Raw genomic sequence first — 23400 nt, 5'->3', positions numbered from 1 at the left:
TCTGTCCATGACAGTATTGGTAGGAGTGACCACTGCACAATCCTTGTGGAGACTAAGTCCCGTCTTCACACTGACGACACCATCCAACGTGTTGTGTGGCACTACCACCGTGCTAAATGGGTTAGATTCAAAACAGATCTAGCAGCTCAAAACTGGGCATCCATGAGGCGCTGTGGGCCATCAGCAGTTGCAGAATTGTATTCCAGCACAACCTGTAACCTCATGGCCCGGCATGTCCCTCACTCTACCATTACCAACAAGCCAGGGGATCAACCCTGGTTCAATGAGTGTAGAAGAGCATGCCAGGAGCAGCACCAGGCATACCTAAAAATGAGGTGCCAATCTGGTGAAGCTACAATACAAGACTACATGCATCCTAAGCAGCGGAAGCAACATGCTATAGACAGAGCTAAGCGATTCTACAACCAGCGGATCAGATCAAAGCTTTGCAGTCCTGCCACATTCAGTCATGAATGGTGGTGGACAATTAAACAACTAACGGGAGGAGGAGGCTCTGTAAACATCCCCATCCTCAATGATGGCAGAGTCCAGCACGTGAGTGCAAATGCTTCAGCCTTGTTTTTTGCAATCATCTTCAGCGAGAAGTGCTGATTGGTTGATCCATCTCGGCCTCCTCCCGATATCCCACCATCACAGAAGCCGGTCTTCAGCCGATTCGATTCACTCCACATGATATCAAGAAACGGCTGAGTGTACTGGATACAACAAAGGCTATGGGTCCCGACAACATCCTGGCTGTAGTGCTGAAGACCTGTGCTCCAGACCTAGCCAAGCTGTTCCAGTACAGCTACAACACCGGCATCTACCCGACAATGTGGAAAATTGCCCAGGTATGTCCTGTCCACAAAAAGCACAAATCCAATCCGGCCAATTACCGCCCCATCAGTCTACTCTCAATCATCAGCAAAGTGATGGAAGGTGTCGTCGACAGTGCTATCAAGCGGCACTTACTCACCAATAACCTGCTCACCGACGCTCACTTCGGTTTCTGCCAGGACCACTCAGCTCCAGACCTCATTACAGCCTTGGTCCTAACGTGGACAAAAGAGCTGAATTCCAGAGGTGAAGTGAGTGACTGCCCTTAACATCAAGGCAGCATTTGACCGAGTACGGCACCAAGGAGCCCTAGTAAAATTGAAGTTAGTGGAAATCGGGGAAAACTCTCCAGTGGCTGGAGTCATACCTAGCACAAAGGAAGGTGGTAGTTGTTGGAGGCCAATCATCTCAGTCCCAGGACATTGCTGCAGGAGTTGCTCAAGGCAGTGTCCTTGGCCCAACCATCTTCAGCTTCCCTCCATCATAAGGTCAGAAATGGGGATGTTTGCTGATGATTGCACAGTGTTCAGTTCCATTTGCAACCCCTCAGATAATGAATCAGACCATGCCTGCATGCAGCAAGACCTGGACTGCATCCAGGGTTGGGCTGATATATGGCAAGTAACATTCGTGCCAGGCAATGACCATCTCCAAGAAAGTCTCACCACCTCCCCTTGACATTCAACGGCATCACCATCGCTGAAACCCCCACCATCAACATCCTCGGTTCACCGTTGACCATCTTAACTGGACCAGTCATGTAAATACTGTGGCTATAAGAGCAGATCAGAGGCTAGGTATTCTGTGGCGAGTGACTCACCTGACTCCCCAAAGCCTTTCCACCATCTACAAGGCACAAGTCAGGAGTGTGATGGAATACTCTCCACTTGCCTGGATTACTTGCAAATATATTGCTGTTCATTCATCGTCACTGGGTCAAATTCCTGGAGCTCCCTACCTAACAGCACTGTGGGAGAACCTTCACATAGACTGCAGCGGTTCAAGGCGGCGGCTCACTACCACCTTCTCCAGGGCATTTAGGGATGGACAATAAATGCTGGCCTTGTCAGCAATGACCACATCCCATGAACGAATAAAGAAAAAAGCAAGGAAGTTATGCTAAACCTTTATAAAACACTGGTTAGGCCTCGGCTGGAGTATTGTGTTCAATTCTGGACACCACACTATAGGAAGGATGGTAAGGCCTTGAGAGGGTGCTAAAGAGATTTAGTGGCATGCTACCAGGGATGAGGGACTTCAGTTATGTGGAGAAGCTAAAGTTTTTCTCCAAGCAGAGATGGTTGAGGAGATTTGATAGAGGTGTTCAAAAATTATGAAAAGATGATAGAGTAAATAAGGAGAAACTGTTTCCAGTGGCAGAAGGGTCGGTAACCAGAGGACACAGATTTACAGTGATTGGCAAAAGAACCAGATGCGCCATGAAGCATTTTTTTTTACAGAGTGAGGTATAATTTGGAATGCACTACTTGAAAGGATGGTGGAAGCAGATTCAATAGTAACTTTTAAAAGGAAATTGGGTAAATACTTGAAGGGAAAACATTTATAGGGCTATGGGGAAAGAGCAGGGGAATGGGACTAATTGGATAGCTCTTTCAAGGAGCAGGCACGATAGGCAGAATGACGACCTCCTGTGCTGTATCCTACTATGATCACTAAAAGAGGTTATCTGGTCATGGGATTTGTGGGATCGTACTGTGTGCAAACTGGCTGATGCGCTGCCTACATTTCAAAAGTACTTGATTTGCTGTAAAGCGGTTTGGGACGTCCTCAGGTCGTGAAAGGTACTATATGAATGCAAGTTTGTTCTTTTGTGCACTCCATCTTTCTCTTGTACTGCATTTGCCAGCAAGTAATTCATTGTCAGGTGGTCTAGTTCCAGACTCCGGTATATTCAGGTTGGGGGAATTGCTGTTTATAGGCGCACTCGAGGTGTGGTAGTTAGTCCTACAGAGCAAGAAGATGTGAAGTTTGATGTGTGGCCCGTGCTGAGTTATTTGATTTGTCCCCAGGGACTGCGCTGCCATTAGCCTCTGTACCCCCTGGGCTAGGGAGGAGCAAACAGTCAGCCATCCATCCTGCTTCTGATGACTATCCAGGAACATATGCTGGAAAGTGTGTCTGTGTCTGTGCACATGCTGAGGACAGGATCAGAGTATTGTGCCCTCCAGGTAAAACAGCTTGCTCACACTTGCAGAATGTTTGCCTGGAGGTGTGCATGTGGATCCAGCATGAAGCAGGGGAGGATATCAGTGGGGTTGGTTACAGAAGAGTGCAACGGATGGCGTGTTAAACACACTTCCCAAACACCGATGGACTTTGGGTGAAGGCCACAATTTTGGTAGCCTGCTAATTATGAAGAAAACTGGGCATTTTTTTCCCGTTTTTTTAAGAGGAATTTTGGGTCCTGGCCAGTAACAAATCAGGGAACGGCAGGAGTTCAAAGCCCAAAGGAGTGACAGTACGTGTGCCGTATAAGTAAAATTCACAGTTAGGGTGGAGCCAGCAAGCCTGTTAATTGCACTTGTCAGGGCAAGACGCTTTAATAGTTCTCGTGACTTGGGAAAACTGTTTTTCTTACCAAATAAACAGGGTGTTAGGGGTGGGGATAGAAGCTGCACATTTTCATGGAGGGAGGTGCCTGTGTGAGTCCTCAACTAATAGGGGTAAGTGATGCCCCATTCGCACTGGACTGCATCAATGGTTGGAGGACCTCCCATGGTAGGAATGGGGCAGAATAAGGAGGCATTGAACACCACCATGAGGTGGTTTTAATAGAATCTTACAGCACAGCACAGCACAGAAGGAGGCCATTCAGCCAATTGTGCCTGTGCCGGCTCTTTGAATTAGTCCCACTCCCCCCAATCTTTTCTCCCATAGCCCTAGGTACTTTTCAAGTATTTATCCAATTCTCTTTTGAAAGTTACTATTGAATCTGCTTCCACCATCCTTTCATGATGTGGAGATGCCGGTGATGGACTGCGGTGGACAAATGTAAGGAATCTTACAACACCAGGTTATAGTCCAACAATTTTATTTTTTAAATCACAAGCTTTCGGAGATTATCTCCTTCGTCAGGTGAGTAGTGAAGTTTTAGCACTGTTGTAATCATAGAATCATGTAGCACAGAAGGCGGCCATTTGGCCCATCGTAATGTAGAAAACAAAATAATAGCATCTTTCATGGGTTACTGCTGTGTTCGGCTTCAACTGATGCCTCATCCCATGGTCCTTTTATCTTGAGTGAAGCATCATTGCTCTTTAAAGGCTCACCTGACCATAGATAAGAGTGTAAAGGATGGAAATTGTCACAGGTGAGCAAGGATTTTGTGCTAATTATGGTGTTGAGTGCTAGAAGCAACAGCTGTTTCCCAGATACTTTAGGATGACTAGGCTAAGGATTGCGATACCCGCAGTACAACAGGAGCTGTGACCAGTGCTTGCTAGTCCGTTTGTGTATTTGTTTTTGGTCTGATCTTTTTAAATTGTATGACGTTTTAGAAGGGGCACTGGTGGGCTTTACAAATCTTTTGACTTTTTTAGCCCCCATCCCCATTTATAGTGCAAATCACCCTGTGACCTGGTCGCACACTGGTTACATTCTAGTGGTGGCACTGGAGTGCCTCTCCTGGTGGGAGAGTGTGATTGTGGCGTGACAAGTTTACATGGGCAGGTTCCATTGTGGGTGGACCTAGTAATTTATAATAGAAATTATAAATTTCTATCATAACTTTATAATAGTACATCGGGCATGAGTTTTATATATTACAAATTTATATTTAGAAATGGCAGTGATTATCACTATCAAAACCACGGTGTTTTGGAAAAGGTACTTTGGAAAATTTTTTAAAATTTAATTTGGATTTTTAAAAAAAAGAAAAGTACACTCCATATACAATATTCAAGTAAAGTTGGTGATAGGGTGGGAGGAGCATAAACACCAGCATAGACCAGTTGGGCTGAATGGCCTGTTTCTGTGCTGTAATTTCTATGTACTCCCCCCCCCCCCCCCCCCCCTTCTTCCCCTGCTCTCCCACTAGGGGTATGGTTCCACAGATGCCAGGTGCCCTCCAAAAAATGGCTATTCAGGTATGTTGGCCGACTGTTTGACCATGGGGTGAGGGAGTGTTCTCACCTGATGTCCTTGTACCCATGTAGTTTCCAGCAGGAGTGACTGGATAATAAATGGAAGCTATTGGCTGGCATTATCCTCCTTAGTTCAGGTTGCCTCAAGCGCTACACCTGCTGAGATCAGCTAATGATACTAGATCAGGATTCCTTAATGTGTGTATGGCTCCATCCCACTGTGGACAATACACTCTCCACTCCATTTCTAAAGTGAGCTGCTTTTTAAAGCATAAAACAGAATTTCAGTTTTATGCCCCTTCATTCAATACCTGTTTGAACACTCTGGTTTTACACTCTTCCCAAATTGAATTGATTTGGGCCCATTTGTGAACCGCTGGTTCAGGGAAGAGCAGTTTATTGTATCCCTGTACTTTTTGGGATAGATTGATTAACCTGTTGGAAAGGGAAGATGATCCATCTGCTGATTTCACTGGGGACCCCATGGTAGTCGGTCTAGTAAGATGCTTTATATTTATAAACTGGGGGTGCTTCCCGCTTATGTACAGCGGGGTGCAATGATGCCTTTGCATCTGAAGCCACAACTATTACTTTTGTTCCGTTTTTTAAAAAAAATTGAAAATGTTAAAATGAAGTTCGGACAACACTGGAGTCTGATTTCATTTGGTTTAATTCCCAAGGTGTTGACTCGCATGTGAGTTGGACATCTCCTAAATGTAGTGTTGTAATATCTCTGGAATGACACAAAATCTAATTATTTTTCTTCAATATTACCTCTTTTAAGAAAGGAATTAAGAAACCGAAGTGAGGGGCTAAGGTCCATAGTGCAGATTACCACTGTTGTTGGAAAGAGTAAAAGAACAAACGAACTTTAATTTCTATAGCACCTTTCATGACCTCAGGACATCCCAAAGCGCTTTACAGCCAATGAAGTACTTTTGAAGTGTAGTCACTGTTGTGATGTAGGAAACTCAGCAGCCAATTTGCGCACAGCAAGATCCCACAAACATCAATGAGATAATGACCAGATAATTTTTTTTGTTGGTTGGTGAAGATGAGTGATCAAAAAGTGAGGCCTGCCTGGGGTTTTTAACACCCTATAGGATGTTAAGGATGAAGGGAAGCCTGAGGGGAAGAGAGGAGCTTTTGAAGTCCTGGAGTAGAATGTGTTGAATTCAAGATTATTGCACCATTTCTACTCTTGGCTTGAATGGATATAGTGAGGGAGAGGGTAAAGGTGCAAAAGAAGTCAATTCAGAAGTGTACTGACAATGGTATCAATGAGAGAGAGGTTGGAGACCAGAAGTGAAGGATCACCTTTTTTTTTCTTGTACTTTGTCCAGGAATGCCTAATTGTGTGCAAACTGTTTGATTGGAGAAAGCACTTTTCAAAAACTATTCGTTATTGGCTTCAGAACCTATAATTTTCTATGCGAGTGAGATGAAGTTTAATCATCTTGCTGGATGAGGTAGCTGCAGGCATTACATACGCACTTTGCTTGAAGGGACTGAAAGACCTGCCGAGACAACCTTCTGTTCCAGTAAGCAGCAGGCAGTTGAGCTTTGGTTCTTGTCACCAGATGTGAATGTGGTGCTGAATTGTTTGTTGCAGAGTGGTGGTTCGGTTTTGCGTGGCTCATTATAACATTAATGGTGGTTAGGGAATCCCTGGCCTTTGTGGCATTAGGTGGAAGCCCTGGAACAGGTGAGCTTTCAAAAAAAAAAGTATACCATTTTCCTTTGGAAAAACCCCAGGCCATAGTGCAGGGCAGTACATAATCCAGGTTGGCACTACCAGACCAGTACTTAGGGAGTGCTGCACTGTCGGAGGTGCCGTCTCTCGGATGAGGCGTTAAAACCAAGGCCCGGTCTGCCCCCTCAGGTCGATGTCAAAGATCCCACGGCCACTCCTCAGAGGAGTAGGGGAGTTCTCCCAGATGTCTTGGTCAATATTTATCCCTCAACTAGCATCAATTTAAAAAGTAGGTGATCTGGCCATTTATTTTTGCTGTTTGTGGGACCTTGCTGTGCGCAAATTGGTTGCCGCTTTTCCAACATTACAACAGTGACCACCCTTCAAAAGTACTTCATTGGCTGTAAAGCACTTTGGGACGTCCTGAGGCCGTGAAAGGTGCTATATGAATGGAATTTTTTTTTTCCTTTTTAAGCTACATCCCAGCTGATCCGCATGATGTACGATTGGCGGCAGTAGCACGCCTTTTGTTACATAATACAGGAAATAAATCAAGTTTTACGTCTCTACATGGAAAGACCAAAGGGTAGGGAATTTTCCTGTAAAGTCTCTGCAACATGTCACCTAGAAGCTAGAAGAGGCTCCTCTCATGGATCACTGGGCAAAGGCAGTGGGTAACTGAGCAATAAAGAGCAGAGTGGACCCAGCTTCAGTCAATTCCCATTCTCGGCCTGTGAGAAGGAGGCCATCAGCCTCGGAGGGAAAAATTCTCTTTTTCCCCCTCTTTTCCACCCCCCCCCCCCCCCCCCCCTTCCAAGAACCAGGATCCCCGGTCGTGATCACGCTCCAGTGGGTCCCACTCGAGTTTACGTGCAGGTGATGCCCTCCGTGGTTGAACGCCAATGCTCCTGTCCAGGTTCATGAGCGTCGAGCGCCAGCAAGTGCCCAGTGCAGTGGGAAGAAAATAAGAAAAACGGGGTGGCGAGGGGAGATCAACATCCATTCTTCTCATCACCTTAGTCTTCAACTTCTAGGATCGTGAGTGTAACCTTTCAAAGATCAAGGGAGTAGCTGGGGGACTGCACAGTTTGATAACCACACATTGTTTTGAGTTTCCCTACAAACTTTCCAGGAAGTTCTGCTGAGAGGTTTTTTTTCCAGCCAGAACGGAAATATTAAGGAATTCTGAAACAAAACAAATATCGGGGCTATTTTATCAAGACAGCCAGGCTTGCCACACCCACCCATTTGAGCGAGCAACAGACAGATTTAAGAGAGCGGCACATTCAGCTGTTATGTCCTTAACAGGGCAGACATTGAAATACACAATGAGTTTCCGCATTCCTTCCCTTTGTCTCCCTCTTCCCATGCAGGCGACACCGGTTACATTAAAATGCCAACAAAGGGGTGAATTTTTTCTATTTGCTGTGTAGTGTTGAAAGAAAGAACTTGCATTTCTGTAGCCCCTGTCACGACCTCAGGATGTCCCAAAGCACTTTACAGCCAATGAAGTACTTTTGAAGTGCAGTCACTGTTGTAACGTCCCATCAACAGCAATGTGAAGTGACCAGATAATCTGTTTGTGATGTTGGTTGAGGGGACACTGGGAAGAACTCCCCTGCCCGCCTTCAAAATAGTACCGTGGATCTTTTACAACCACCTAAGGGACACATGGGGCCTTGCTTTTACGTTGCGTCTGAAAGCCGCCCCTCCAACAGTACCACCGAGTCACGGCTGACACCTCTTACGTGGTAGATACGGAGAAACTATTTTCGCCGCAGGAATCAAGAACGAGGGCACAATCTTTAAAATTAGAACTGGTCCGTTCAGGAGTGAAATCAGAAAGCACTTTTTCACACACAGGATAGTCAAAATTTTGAACTTGTTTTCTCTTTTTTTCCCCCCCAAAATAAAGATTGGCTGCTGGGGTTCTATTGAAACTGAGATTGATAAATTCTTGTTGGGTAAAGGTATCAAGGGATATGGAGCAAAGGCGGGTGAATGGAGTTGTGGTGTAGATCAGCCATGATCTAATTGAGTAGTGGAGGAGGCCTGAGGGGCTGAATGGCCTCCTCCTGTTAATGTTTCTATTCCTTTGTAACGTGTAGGTCATCGGTAGTGATGGGAGTAGTTTGAGGAGATGAATGAAGAGGATCACAATTGGATGATATTAAATGGGATCGGCTTGAGTGCGTTATTACCCCCTCCACCAGGTCTCGAGCATGCTAGCCCCAATATGCTAAATGGGACCAGTGATGACTGCATTGTCCTCTTTATAAAACTATGTATGATGTACGTTAATGCTTTCTTCCCCCTCATTTAGGTGAAGGCCAACTTATTGAGCGAGCTGCTCACACGGGAATGATCAACCCCGGGGACCGATGGCAGACCCTGCAGCATAACGGTCCCGTGGCTCACTTTGAGTACAGGATCCGCGTGAAGTGCGAAGACAATTACTACGGCACCGGCTGCAACAAGCTGTGCCGCCCGCGCGATGACTTCTTTGGCCATTACATTTGTGACCAGAACGGGAACAAGCTCTGTATGGAGGGCTGGATGGCCTACGATTGCACCAAAGGTAAGAACTTCCCTTGGTGCTCGAACCAAATGGGAGAGGCAAGTTGGAAGTTTGAATTTTGACTTCCCATTAGCGAAACCGTCCATTTTTACAATACAAGGCCTCGGGAGAGGGTGCAGAGGAGATTTACTGGAATGGTACCGGGGATGAGGGACATCGGTTATGTGGAGAGATTGGAGAAGCTGGGGTTGTTCTCCTTGGAGCAGAGAAGGTTAAGAGGAGATTTAATAGAAGTGTTCAAATTTTGATGTAGTGAATAGGAAGAAACCGTTTCCAGTGACAGAAGGGTAGGTAACCAGAGGACACAGATTTAAGGTAATTGGCAAAAGAGCCAGATGAGAACTTTTTTTACGCAGCGAGTTACAATCTGAAATGCGGTGCCTGAAAGGTTGGTGGAAGTTATTCAGTAATAACTTAGAGAATTGGATAAATACTTGAAAAGAAAAAATTTGCAAAGTTATGGGGAGAGTGGGACTAATTGGATAACTCTTTCAAAGAGCCAGCACAGGTACGATGGGCTGAATGGCCATCTCCTGCGCTGTAAAATTCTATAATTTGACTGCACAATGGATTGCATTAAAACGTGAATTATATACCTTCAAAGCAATATGGTGTGTTCCTTAAGCTTAATGAGGACTTGTCATCAATGCTGCATTAAAACCACCATCAGTGTGTGGCAAAGCAAACAGTTACATATGTGGAAAATTCCAGTTCTGATCTCTGGTCACTTGTTTGCTGATCTGGGCTGACGTGAGTTGGTGGTTATGCTCTGTGTCTGTCGCTAAGGAAGGGACTTTTAGTTGGGGCTCAAGCTGTTCTTCATGGGAATATAGGAATTGCTAGATATCAAAAGACCAAGGTCCATCTAGTTGGCCTTCTCCCATCCCAGTAATAGCATGATACGATGATAATGGAGTTGCTGACTAATCACAGCAATCAATCCGTCTACAACAGACCCAGACACGTGGTGAGGAAAGCTCCCAGTGGTGGAGAGCTCTGGGAACCATAGGTCCAAGGTCACCTGTTCCTCCCGAGCCTGTTACACTCACCACACGTCATGTCTCAAATTACTCATATCCCTTTAGAGCAGAGGCAAGAGGATGAGAATTTTCTTAATGCAGCGAGTTATGATCTGGAATGCACTGCATGAAAAGGCGGTGGAAGCTGATTCATTAATAAACTTTCAACAGGGAATGGGATATATACTTGAAAATGAAATTTGCAGGGCTATGGGGAAAGAGCAGAGGGGAGTGGAACTAATTGCAAGGCTCTTTCCAAGAGCTGGCGCAGGCATGATGGGTCAAATGGCCACCTTGCGCTGTGATCCTACACTGCCTCCATCACTGATGGGCGGTCATGTGACCGGTGTATGTCAGCTAGCCTCACTGAGCTCAAGTGAAGGATGACCACTGGAGCTGGTGAGCAGGCCGCCTGTATGAAATTCTACAGAAGCAGGCATTGCCCTCTGAGGTGGGGTGGGAGAATGTGATCAAATCAGTGAGACACTTCAAAGGAATGACCACTTCAGAATTTTCTCTTTTATTTGCAGCTATTTGTAAGCAGGGTTGCCATTCTATCCATGGAGGGTGTGTTGTCCCAGGTGAATGCAAGTAAGTGAGCCCCACTCTGTTGTAAAAAATTGCTTTAAACGCTCGTACAATTATTAACCGAAAAGTGTTGGTTTGGATGTTTTTGCGGTTGCAATACTTTTATGGCAGTCAATTGGTCAAAAAGGGATCATCAGAGAGTTTTAATCTTTTTTTTAAAAAAAAGCAACTCCTAAAATGCTCCATGTTTGATTTCGTTTATTTCTGGCAAAAGTTATACTTTAGCGAGAGAAGCTGTTGCTGCTCTCATGGCTGTTCAGTTGACTGCAGAATGGTCTGGGATTGCTGCTCACTGTGGTGCTTGAGGTTTAAGACCAGTTTTAGTTCCTAATAAATTAATTGTAATAAATGAAAACCCGTGGCATTGCTCACGGTAAGTTGGTGGATATGCTTTTTTTTTGTAGGGACTGAAGTGTTGAGTACTGTACAATATATTCTGCTAAGATGGAGCACTCAGTGAATTAAATGTAAACAGGAGTGGCACATGGTGAATTATATAATGTATACAGGAATGTGCTAGCATTCCGTGAATTATATAATGTATACAGGAGTGTGCTAGCACTCAGCAAGCTTGCTTTGACAGTATATCTCTACCACTGGAATTCCAATGTTCTCCTGGCCAAGATTCCACCTTCCACCCGCCATAAAATGCAGCTGATCTAAAGTTCTTCTACCCGCATCTTAGCCTACACCAGGTCATGTGACCGGTGTATGTCCTGCTCACCCATCACCCCCCCTGTCTTCATGCCCTACATTGGCAATTGTAAACAATTTTACAACACCAAGTTATAGTCCAGCAATTTTATTTGAAATTCACAAGCTTTCGGAGGCTTCCTCCTTCCTCAGGTGAATGTTGTGGGCATTCACCACAACATTCACCTGAGGAAGGAGGAAGCCTCCGAAAGCTTGTGAATTTCAAATAAAATTGCTGGACTATAACTTGGTGTTGTAAAATTGTTTACAATTGTCAACCCCAGTCCATCACCGGCATCTCCACATCATGGCTACATTGGCAAGGCATTAGATTTAAGAGAAGGCCATTGCCTCGCCCCAGTATGGTTTACTTTCACCTCCCAGGACTGTAATCTTTAAGCTGCATAGGTGCTGATGACCACTGAGTTAGAGAACCCACTCCTTCCCTTCGGTAATAAGGTGGCAGCTTGTAGCGTCTGTACTTTGAATCCGTGCCAAGCTTCGTAAGTTTGAAGCTCTGCTTCAGGGTAAAGGAGGCCAAACGGGGAAAGCTGAGTCAGTGGAATGATGCATGCTGTCTTGTGCATCCAGACCTGATACAACTGCTGTGAAATCTTTCCCAGACCCTCCAGGGGCTTCGGAGTAGATTGCCTGTCATTTCTAAAAGCGTATAGGACTTGGAAACTCTGGCAAACAAGTGTCCTCAGGAACTCCAAGCACCACCTGACCGATGGCTCAAGAGTTATCTTTGACGTATCATAACAGTAACTGAATCCCGAAGGGCTAGGACTAAAAATATTTTTCTAGTGTATTAAATATAGCCTTCAGTAGATAGATACAGTTGAGGCTGCAAATCACACTGCCAGTAAACTATTTGAGACCCAAGGAAAAGTCATTAGGAGACTGTAGTCTGGGTGGGGGGGATATAGAGACTGTAATAAGCTGTGTGGTTTTGTGGCAAGATGCCCATGCGTGCTTTTTTTTGTTTACTGTTGATGGCATTCCTTGCCCTCTGCCCTTGGCCTTGTGCCATTCTTGCCTCAACTTTTTTTTTAAAAAACAGTTGCTTCTGTGGAAAGGATCTTGCATGAGGTGGCCCGTACTGAGGAAGCACTGCGCTGTCTGAGGTGCCGTCTCTCAGATGAGACGTTTAACCGAGGCCCGTCTGCCCCCTTGGGCGGACGTAAAGGATCCCAGGGAAATATTTTGAAGAGTAGGGGCATTCTCCCCGATGTCCTGGCCAATATTTTTCCCTCAACCAACATCACTTTTAAAAAAAAAAAAAAAAATTCTGGTCATTACTAGCTCAATTGCTAAATTTAAATCTGAGATGATAGCTTTTTGGCAACCAAAGGTATTAAGGGATATGGGCCAAAGGCAGGTATATGGAGTTAGATCACAGATCAGCCATGATCTTATCAAATGGCGGAGCAGGCACGAGGGGCTGAATGGCCTACTCCTGTTCCTATGTTCCTATTATCACATTGCTGTTTGTAGGATCTTCCTGTGTGCAAATTGGGATGTCCTGAGGTTGTGAAAGGTGCCATGTAAATGCATGTTTGTTTTTTCTTTCTTTTACAAATAGCTTTAGCATCGGCCACCCCTATCCATTGACTCTTGCTGGAAAGTGCACATGTGGGTGCGGGGTGAGCGCAGGCTGGGCTTGATGGTCATGTATTACCTCCCCAAAAGAATCTCTCAGGTCACCTAGGCTCGTGCGTGGAACCATACAACCTAAGTCAACTTGTTCTGGAGTGGGGGTGGGTGGGAAGGGTGAAAGGTTGGAAAGAAAATTGGTAGGAAAAGAATAAAACCAACTCACCGTTTGATAGAGTAAATAAGGAGAATTTGTTTCCAGTGGCAGAAAAGTAGATAACCAGAGGTAACGGATTTAAGGTGATCGGCAAAATAACCAGAGGGGAGATGAGAGAATTTTTTTACGCACTGAGTTGTGATCTGGAATGCACTGCCTGAAAGGCTGGTGGAAGCAGATACAGAGTAACTTTCAAAAGGGAATTGGAAATATACTTAAAAAGGAAAATAAAATTGCAGGGTTATGGGGAAAGAGCGGATTGGGACTAATTGTATAGCTCTTTCAAAGAATGTCCTTCTACGCTGTGTGATTCTAAGATACAAACTATAAAATCCACTGTACATTTTTCTTTCCCCTGCTGCCGTACCCAGGGTCGAGTCTCTCTCAGTGCATTGTTGGGGACCTAAAGCAGCACGAGCTGACCTGGCATTTCGAACAGTGTGACTTTACAACTGGGTTTCCATAGCAACGCCTAATCCTTTTTTTTGTGCACGCGCTTTAGAAACAGATAGGCTTAACCTAAGACCAGGGTACTGGCCGTGTTTTTGTTTTTGCTCCTGCGCAGTGATACTTGGAGTTTGAGTTTTGAATTTTGGGTGACTCGGGTTACGTTTGCTGGATTAATCGGAAGTACATAGTTTTATGGAGACCGGTCTGCTTCTGTTCGTTTTGAGACTTGGAAATGTGGCAACCATTTTTGTGCACAGGCAAGATTCTGCAAACAGTGATGGGATGAGCGACCCAATTTAATCTATTTTTGGTGGTGCTGGTTGAGGGGGGGGATGGGGGGAGAATCTTGGCCAAAACATCAGGAGCATTCCCAAGAAAGAAGAAAAAGAAACAACTTGCCTTTTTATATGGTCTTATCCCAAAGCGCTTCAAGTCTGATTAATTATTTTTTGAAATGTAAATAATGCTGCATGACTATTAAAGGTTGGCACCTTTTCTAAGTAAAATTTTCATTCCCCTCCCCTTCCAATGACTCGTGCTGGACTGCCTGACAGCCATTCAGTACCTCAAGCAAGTGGCCATTCTCCATGAGTGAGCCTGGATATTAAGATTGACAGCTGTTTGACCACAGCACAGCTGAGCCTGGCTCTATCTGACACCTGCACGTGCTCATATTCCTGTAGAATCTCCAGCTAGTGCTCGCTCGTGTGCACTCGCTCTCACCCCTCCCTAGCCCAGGAATGATGAGGTCTGTGCAATTTAATGGTGCATAGATAAAAATAAATCCTAATGAATTGTTTGACGTAACCATAAACTGCAACACGGGCCATGGACTTGAGCTCGGGAGAGGGAAGATGAATGATACAGCACAGAAGGGGGCCATTCAGCCCATCGTGCCTGCGCCGGCTCTTTGAAAGAGCTATCCAATCAGTACCACTCCACTGCTCTTCCCGTTTTCCGTTTCAGGTATATATTCGATTCCCTTTTGAAAGTTACTATTGAATCTGCTGCCATTGTCCTTTCAGACAGTGCATTCCAGATCACCACAACTCGCTGCATAAAAACATTTCTGATCTTCCTTCTGCTTCTTTTGCCAATTTTCTTAAATCTGTGTCCTCTGGTTACTGACCCTCTTGCCACTGGAAACAGTTTCTCATTTACTCTTATCAAAACTCTTTCTAATTTTGAACACCTCTATCAAATCTCCCCTTAACCTTCTCTGCTCTAAGGAGAACAATCTCAGCTTCTCCAGTCTCTTCACATAACTGAAGTCCCTCATCTCTGGTTCCATTCTAGTAAATCTCCTGCATCCCCTCAAAGCAGTGAACTATTTCACATGGAGGCTGGGGTATGTTTGAAGTAGAATGTCCAGGGAGACACTGGAGGTGGATAGTATTGCCAAATTCAAGAGTGAGCAGGATAGATTATTGGTGTAAGAAATGATTGAGGGATATAAAAGATAGTGGGATTTTTGTAGTGGTCTTTTCTGCCCCTGTATGTTCTGCTGTTTCACTGATAACGAGACTGTCATTGAGTGAAATGTTCCCCACTGAAAGTATAAGAAGTCAAAATAGTTTAACATTCTTGAAGAAACTAAAACTTGCACGAAATGATCAAGGCACTTCAGCGTACTTTGCGAGACGTACTAATGCAGCGTGAATTTTTTTTGGATCTGTGAAACTTGCTGTGCAGTTTCTACCTCTCGTTCACGTGAGTGAAACTGTATCCAGTCTCTTACCAAACTGCTGTGTTGGAGCGTGTGGCTCCTCGTGTTCAAGCCTGCTTGAGAACATCCAGTCCACATGCTTTCCACTCACTGTAATGGCCCTCGCTGAAAATACCTTGTGGGGAATGCTTTCATGTCAACCACGGATTAAGGTGAGAGTCAGCACTGGAGGAGAAGGAAGTGGATTGGAATAAGCAAGCGGGCGGTTCTGCACCAGCATGTGCAGCTGCATTCCTCAGGATAGTCTCTTAAAACAAAGAAGAATTTTTTTTTAAAAAGGGTTGAAAGTCAGCATAGGGAACGTTTAGGGTTGGGAGGCTCCCAGTTAACCCTTAAACTGACGAGCACACGTTTTAGTCTGCACAACCTGTGTAGTAATCTCTAGTTCAGAATGATTCCTTGTCTCCTCTCCCATTATAACATCCATGCAGTCATATCTCAGCTTTCACTCGGTGCTACAGGGAATTCAGGAGAAACTTCTTTAGCCAGAGTGTGGAACTCGCCTCACCTACTCCACGTGGTAGCGACTAGCATCGATGCATTTAAGGGAAAGCTAGATAAACACGAGGGAGAAAGGAATAAGATGTACTGTTAGGGTTAGATGAAGTCGGGTGGGAGGAGGCTTGTGTGGAGCATAAATGGCAGCATGGACCAGTTGGGCTGAGTGGCCGGTTTCTATGCTGTGAATTCTATGTAATTCCAAAGCAACTTTTAACTACCACAATTGTTTTTTTTTGTTCCATTGGAGTTGTAATTTAACTTATCCTTTTTTAAAAAAAAAAGAAATGATAATCCTGAGTCGATTAGAGACTCTTGTTCCCTTTCCTTCTTTTGAAAGCACCGATTCTTGCTGGGGTACGCAGACGCTGGCCATGCTCCAGTAACTCGCCCAGTCGTCGCTCAAGTGTGTAGGCTGGCTATTTGACTGGGAGGCCGGGGGGTGGGTTTAGGGGGTGGGGGGGGGGGTTGATGGGGAGGGGATCAGCCTGATCCTGGCCTCACCTGATGCTGACATTACGTGCGCTGTCCAACAGGAGCCACCAGATAATGACAAGGAGCAGGAACAGAAGAGGAATTGAAGCAGGACCGTCTGTTCTGTGTGGTGTAGTTCTACAGCCAGCAATGCTTTTACCACTAGGCCTCTGCAGCTAAACTACAGCAACTCTCATTTATATAGAACCTTTAACGTAGTAAGACGTCCCAAGGCACTTCACAGGAGCGTGATCAAACAATATTTGACAGAGCCACATAAGGAGATACTAGGACAGGTGACCAAAAGCTTGGTCAGAGGGGTAGGTTTTAAGGAGCGTCTTAAAGGAGGAGAGAGGCGGAGGGGTTTAGGGAGGGAATTTCAGAGCTTAGAGCCTAGACAGCTGAAGGCATGGCCACCAATGGTGGTGCAAAGGAAATGGGGATGCGCAAGAGGCCAGAATTGGAGGAATGCAGAGATCTTGGAGGGTTATAGGGCTGGAGGAGGTTACAGAGACAGGGAGTGGGTGGAGGCTTTTGAGAGATTTGTAAACAAGGATGAGAATTTTAAAATGGAGGCATTGTAGGTCAGTGAGCACAGGGGTGAATGGGACTTGGTGTGAATTAGGATATGGGCAACACAGTTTTGGATGAGCTCAAGGTATGGAGGGTGCAATTAAGTTGTAGTTCACCATATGTTATTGACCACCCAAAGCAGCATGTGAAAAGTGGTGGGGGGGTGGGGGTGGATGGGAGTGAAGATGAATCCACTTTTGAGTCATTTCAAGGCCATGGTTCTGGGTTTAATGGAGCACGGCATCAAACCATCCTAAAGAGATAACTATAGAATCCTTTCCATGTCGTACTTGACAATTCGAGCTTTGGGTTACACCTCCTCTGGTAGCACATTGCTTAACTACTCTATTTGAATGCTGCTCTTTCTTCAGTCATGAGCCAGTTTATTTTAAACAAGTTAGTGCACAGAGGAACAAATGGAACCCTTTTGTGTCTCCTGATTTTTAAAAAAAAAATATACTGGTGGATGTCCTGAGGCGCAGCTCACAATAAGGGAGGGAGGTATGCTATGTAACATCTAGTGTATTATGAGGGCACCTACTTATAGTTAGCGAAGGAAAGTTTGTTAAATGGTATTCTAGAATTTTTGATTACGCTTTCTTTCCCCACTCTACAGTTGAGATCCTAAGCCACGCTTTTATTTCTGGCCTCTTGTGCATCCCCGATTTTCATTGCTGCATCATTGACACTGTCTTCTGCTAAGCTCACTTCCCCCCCCCCCCCCCCCCCCCCACCAACTTTGTCGTTCCTTAAAACCTACCTCTTTGACCAAGCTTTTGGTCCTGTCCTAATATCTCCTTGAGAGACTCAATGTCACATTTTGTTAATTACACCTGTGAAGCACCTTGGGATTTTTTAACTCAGTCATTGGATGTGGGCATCGCTGGCAATGCCAGCATTTATTGCCCTTGAGAAGGTGGTGGTGATCCGCCGCTTTGAACTGCTGCAGTCAGTTTGGTGAAGATTCTGCCACAGTGCTGTGGGAGGGAGTTCCAGGATTTTGACCCAGCGTCTATCTTTTACTACGTTAAAGATGTGATATAAATGCAAGTTGTCGCAAATGGACTTGAATGCTTTCTTTACTGGTCTGCCTACTTCTACTATTTATAAACTGCAAATTGTCCAGAATGTTGTGTGGTCCTCATCCCCGTTACTGCTGAGCTTCATCAACCTCCCAATGTCCCCGACTTCTAAGACTCTTCTGGCCTTCAAATCCCTTTGCGGTCTTGCCGTTCCCTAACTCCGTGATCCCCCTTCGACCCTCATGTCCGTGCACGAACCCTCTGGTCCTTTGCACTGTCTCCTTTCTAGTACTTCGTTCTGCTACCTCCCTCCCTGCAGTGACAAATCTCCTCAAGACCCCCCTGTTAGACTGAGCTTTTGCCCCATCCTGCCCTCCTTGATTCTTCTCTCTCCTCCCCCCACCTTTCCTCTGGACTTGGTGTCCACACCATCCAAAACCCTGAAATGTCTTTGCATTCACTGAGTGCCTTGGAAATGTAAGGACTTAGTGAGGGTGGGATTCTATTTTTCCATGAAAGCAAAAAGATTTGGGGTTGTTTGTTTATATCTGTTGGAGATAGGAGTGTATGTATGTGTGTTTTGAGATATTGTTCAGAAACCCTGGGGAAGGCCCAGGGCACATGAGATTGGAAAGAAGAGATAAATTGGGAAGCAATGGTTAGGTGTTGTTGAACTTTGGTTTTAAAAGTCTGCAGTAAGGAAAAAAATGAGGGAGCTGAGAGGTTCTGCAATTCTTAGATTGATTATTGAAACAGACTAAGCAATTATCTTCTGAAGCAAATAGAAATGGTTTTTATGGGTTCTGAGTTTATCTAGTTTTTTTTCTCCATTGAGTTGTTTTGAGTTTAAAAATGAACAGACCTCCTGTGGAGGGAGTTAGTGGGGCCAGTAAGATGGAGTTGTACTTGAGATTCTGGGCAGTCTTGCATCAAAGAGCTACAGTGTGTATCCCAGGTGTTGGTGACCCTACCTTCAATTCTGATTGAGAGCCTGACATTTCTGCTCAAAATGATAAGTTTCCCATTGCACCTTGTCTGAGAATGGAGGAGGAAGGAATCGAGACACGATAGAACAAGTGATTTGTGTTTCAAGGTGAATTGGTAATTCTTCCTTCATCACGTCTCATTCAACCTTTGTCACTAATAATACTATCTGGGCCAAAAGTAAATTCAGCCGTGGTAGCACTTGCATCACTTTTTAAAAAAAACACAAAACAAATCTGGTTATTACCCCATTGCTGTTTGTGGGATCTTGCGTGCAAATTGGCTGCTGCGTTTCCTACATTACAACAATGACTACACTTCAAAAATACTTAATTGGTTGTAAAGCGCTTTGGGACGTCCCGAGGCTGTGAAAGGTGCCATATAAATGCAAGTGCTTTCCCTTATGCCTTTCTCTTTCTCGTGCCCCTACTTCCCCAAGGGGAAGCCTAATGAGTGCCCGGCTTGCTGGAGCATAGTTTGCTGTGCCAGATTGTCGTGAGCACCCAGTGTACTTATGTCTGGGATATGATCCTTGTTTCCACTTCTGAACCATTTGGAAGCCCTGCACCATGTCCAAGAACGAGGCTAAATAAAGCACTGGCTGCAATTGTCTCCGTTAATACAACCTGTGTTTATACTCCCTATTTTCCACATGTTTCCTTCCTCCTGTGGATGACCCCTTCTCATCTACTTTGAAGGAAGTTGTGCCAAGTCTTTTGTACAAGAATTTATTTTTAAGTATACTTGAGCCCGTGCTGTGTTGAAAGACTGAGATGATGTATGGACTCACGGAACAGAACTGCCGTCTACCATTCTGGCAGTCGCATGATACAATGATAATGGAGTTGTTGACTAATCATAGCAATCAATCTCTATCAATTAGTGTACAACAGACCCAGAGGTGCTCAAAATCATGAGGGATTTTGATGAAGTAAATAGGGAGAAACTGTTTCCAGTGGCAGAAGGGCTGGTAACCAGAGGACACATTTAAGGTGATCGGCAAAAGAACTAGGGGTGATACGAGGAAACATTTTTTTTACGCAGCACGTTATGATCTGGAATGTGCTGCCTGAAAGGCCGGTGGAAACAGATTCAATAGTAACTTTCAAAAGGGATTTGGATGAATACTTGAAGAAAAAACTTTACAGATCTATGGGGAAAGAGCAGGGGAGTGTGACTAATTGGATAGCTCTTTCAGAGATGGCACAGGCAAGATGGGCCAAATGGCTTCCTGTGCTGTATTATACTATGAAACATGAGGCAAGGAAAACCCCCAGTGCTGGAGAACTTTGGGACTCTGGTCCAAATTCACTTGTTCCTCCCAAGCATGCTACACTTACCACGTCATATCTCAAATTACTCATTCCATATCCCAAAATGTTACTTTCTGAAAGAAATCTATCTAACTTGTATTTGAATGAATTGACCCTATCACTATCTGCTACCTACCCTATCGCTATCCACTTTATCAAAAGCCTTTTGGAAGTCGAGGATTACCATGTCTTGGGGCTTTCCAGTCCTCATGGGTTGTCACTTCTCAAAAGAAGTCCGAGTTTGGTCAGGCAGGATCTTCCCCGTCTGAATCCATGCTGGCTGCTGTTAACTAGGTTATTGTTGTGCAGATGGTCCTAAAGTTTACTTCTGATCGATTCTGTTATTTTACATGGAATGGGTCTGAAGTTGTCTGTCCCATCCTCCTTTTTGAATATAGACATTACATTAGTCTGTTTCCAATCTACTGGAACCTTCCCAGTGCCCAAAGACACACACTCAATGATTTCAGTGCTTCACACATCCCTTCCCTAGTCTTTCAGCACTCCAGGATTAACACTATCTATCCCTGGGCATTTATTTGCTTTGAGCCTCATTTAGCCTGTCTGACTTTTGTGTCTCACAATAGTAATTGTATTTACTTGGGATACAGCTCATGTCCTCCCTTGTGAATACTTGGAGGAAGCTATTGTGCTCATTCTTAGTTTCAAGCATGTTTGCATCTTTGAAAGTGGCCGTGGGATCTTTTACATCCACCTAAGAGGGCAGATGGGACCTCTGTTTAACATCTCATCCGAAAGACAACACCTCCGACAGTGCAGCACTCCCTAAGTACAACTCTGGAGCATCAGCCTGGATTATAGGGCTCGAGTCTCTGGATTGACACTAAAACTTTCCGTCCCAGCAGGATCCTCGGCCCTAACCTCAAAAGAACACCAAGGACCACACCAGTGCGACGCTTTGCATTTCCCCACGTGTGTCTTCAGTCCTGAGGGAGGTTGTCATTTTACTGCAAAGCTGGGGATGGTTTTGTGCTATGGGCCTATGCCCACTTGGAGCTGGGTTGAATCTACCCAAAACTGGTTGTGTGTTGAGCTCTTGTTGACGGTGGAGGCTTTCATGGGAATTTTGATGGAATCTAAGTTTGGAAATTGGCCTTTGCAACATGACTTTTGGAGAAAGCTTATTTGTTGCTCAGTTTTTAAAAACCATTACTGATAGCTTGAGGGAGAAAAAAAACTTGCATATACCGAAAATCTCAACAAGATGGAATTACACACCAGATTAGTTCATGTTTGAAGTCTCCACCCCTATAAATTAGCATATCTTCTCCTTCAAATGCTGACTGGTGTATTTCCAGCATTTTCTGTTCGTTTCACAGTTGTTCACAGAATATCCAACTTTTTTCAATCTTGAATGCTGTGAATTAATTTGTATTCAAGTGTTTTCTTTAAGAACCCTTACAGTCTTCCTGTTTTGTGTTGAATTCCTTTTCCTTCCTGGTGTGGAGGTACTTTTGATTTTTCTCTCTCCTTTTGCAGCTTGGTTATTTTTAGGCTATAATGGACCTGGAATTTAATTCTATTGTTCTCTTGTGCAACCCCATCCTGTTCAATATTGTTACAAAAGACTTGAAGTTTATTTTTTCCATGCAGCCAGCCCATATTTTTTTTTAAAAATCTTGATTTTGTTTTTGTCCCTTCTCACTGAGGCTAGCAGCCGGTGAAATCTGTTTTTATCTTAATTTTTTTACATTCCTTTTTAAGACAGGAAGCAACTAAAACACGAATGTAGACCGAGGAAGGAACAAGACACAGTTCTGATCTAACCAATTGAACTCCCGTCATAGGAGACAGGACTGGGTGAAAGGGAAGGGGTAGCTGGAGTTATGTGGAATATTTTATCTGGTATGTCAGAGGGTAGCACTCTCGCCTCAGAGTGCGAGTGACCAGTCTCTTCCCTGCTCTTGTCACATTATTGATGTGGCTGGTTCAGTTAAGCTTCTGGTCAGTGGTGACCCCCATAACTGTGGTAGTGGTCTACCCTTGGCCCCCTCCTATTTCTCATCTACATGCTGCCTCTCGGCGACATCATCCGAAAACACAATGTTAGGTTCCACACGTACGCTGACTACACCCAACACCACTTCTCCCGACCCCTCCACTGCCTCTGATTTGTCACGCTGCTTGTCCGACATCCAGTACTGGAGGAGCAGAAATTTCCTCCAGTTAAATATTGGGAAAACCAAAGCCATTGTCTTTGTTCCCCACTGCAAACTCCGTTCCATAGCCACTGACTCCATCCCTCTCTCTGGCCACTGTCTGACGCTGAACCAGACTGTTCACAACCTCTGCATCCTATTTGACCCTGAGCTGAGCTTCCGACCACCCATGCTCTATCACCAAGACTGCCTACTTCCACTTCCATAATGTTGCCCGTCTCTGCCCCTGCCTCAGCTCATCTGTTGCTGAAACCCTCATCCATTGCCTTTGTTACATCGAGACTCGACTATTCCAATACACTCCTGACTGGTATCCCACCTTCCACCCTCTGTAAACTTGAGCTCATCCAAAATTCTGCTGTCTGTATCCTAACTTGCACCAAGTCCTGTTCACCCATCACCCATGTGTTTTCTGACCTACATTGACTCCGGTCTGGTAACGCCTCAATTTTTAAAATTCTCATCCTTGTTTTCAAATCTCTCCATGGCCTTGACCCTCCCTATCTCTGTAATCACCTCCAGCCCTGCAACCCTCGATTTCTGTGCTCCTCCAATTCTAGCCTCTTGTGCATCCCCAATATTAATCGCTCCACCATTGGTGGCCGTTCCTTCACCTGCCTAGGCCCTAAGCTCTGGAATTTCCTTCCTAAACCCCTAAACCCCTCCACCCCTCTCTCCTTTTAAGATGCTCCTTAAAACCTATCTCTGACCAAGCTCCTGTCCTAATATCTCCTTATCTGGCTCGTTGTCAAATTTTGTTTGATAATCGCTCCTGTGAAGCGCCTAGGGCCATTTTACTACAGTAAAAGTGCAAATTGTTGTTGAAGGTCAAGGGGAGAGGGCTGGGCTTCCTCTT

General features: G+C 44.8%; 1 protein-coding gene across 3 annotated transcripts in view; it reads left to right on the top strand.

Moving 5' to 3' along the window:
* The window catches only part of jag2b (jagged canonical Notch ligand 2b), a 153805-nt gene that overhangs the window by 62971 nt on the left and 67434 nt on the right, over positions 1-23400 (top strand). For all 3 annotated transcript variants that reach the window (XM_067992093.1, XM_067992094.1, XM_067992095.1), the window contains 2 exons: positions 8957-9211; positions 10761-10821. In XM_067992093.1, coding sequence (XP_067848194.1) covers positions 8957-9211; positions 10761-10821 — 316 coding nt within the window. The remainder of the gene's footprint in view (positions 1-8956; positions 9212-10760; positions 10822-23400) is intronic.

This window comes from Heptranchias perlo, chromosome 10 (assembly GCF_035084215.1).
Source record: "Heptranchias perlo isolate sHepPer1 chromosome 10, sHepPer1.hap1, whole genome shotgun sequence".
Lineage (NCBI taxonomy): Eukaryota > Metazoa > Chordata > Chondrichthyes > Hexanchiformes > Hexanchidae > Heptranchias > Heptranchias perlo.
The sequence above is the reverse complement of the archived record's forward strand: the minus strand, read 5'-3'. Positions and strand labels throughout refer to the sequence as shown.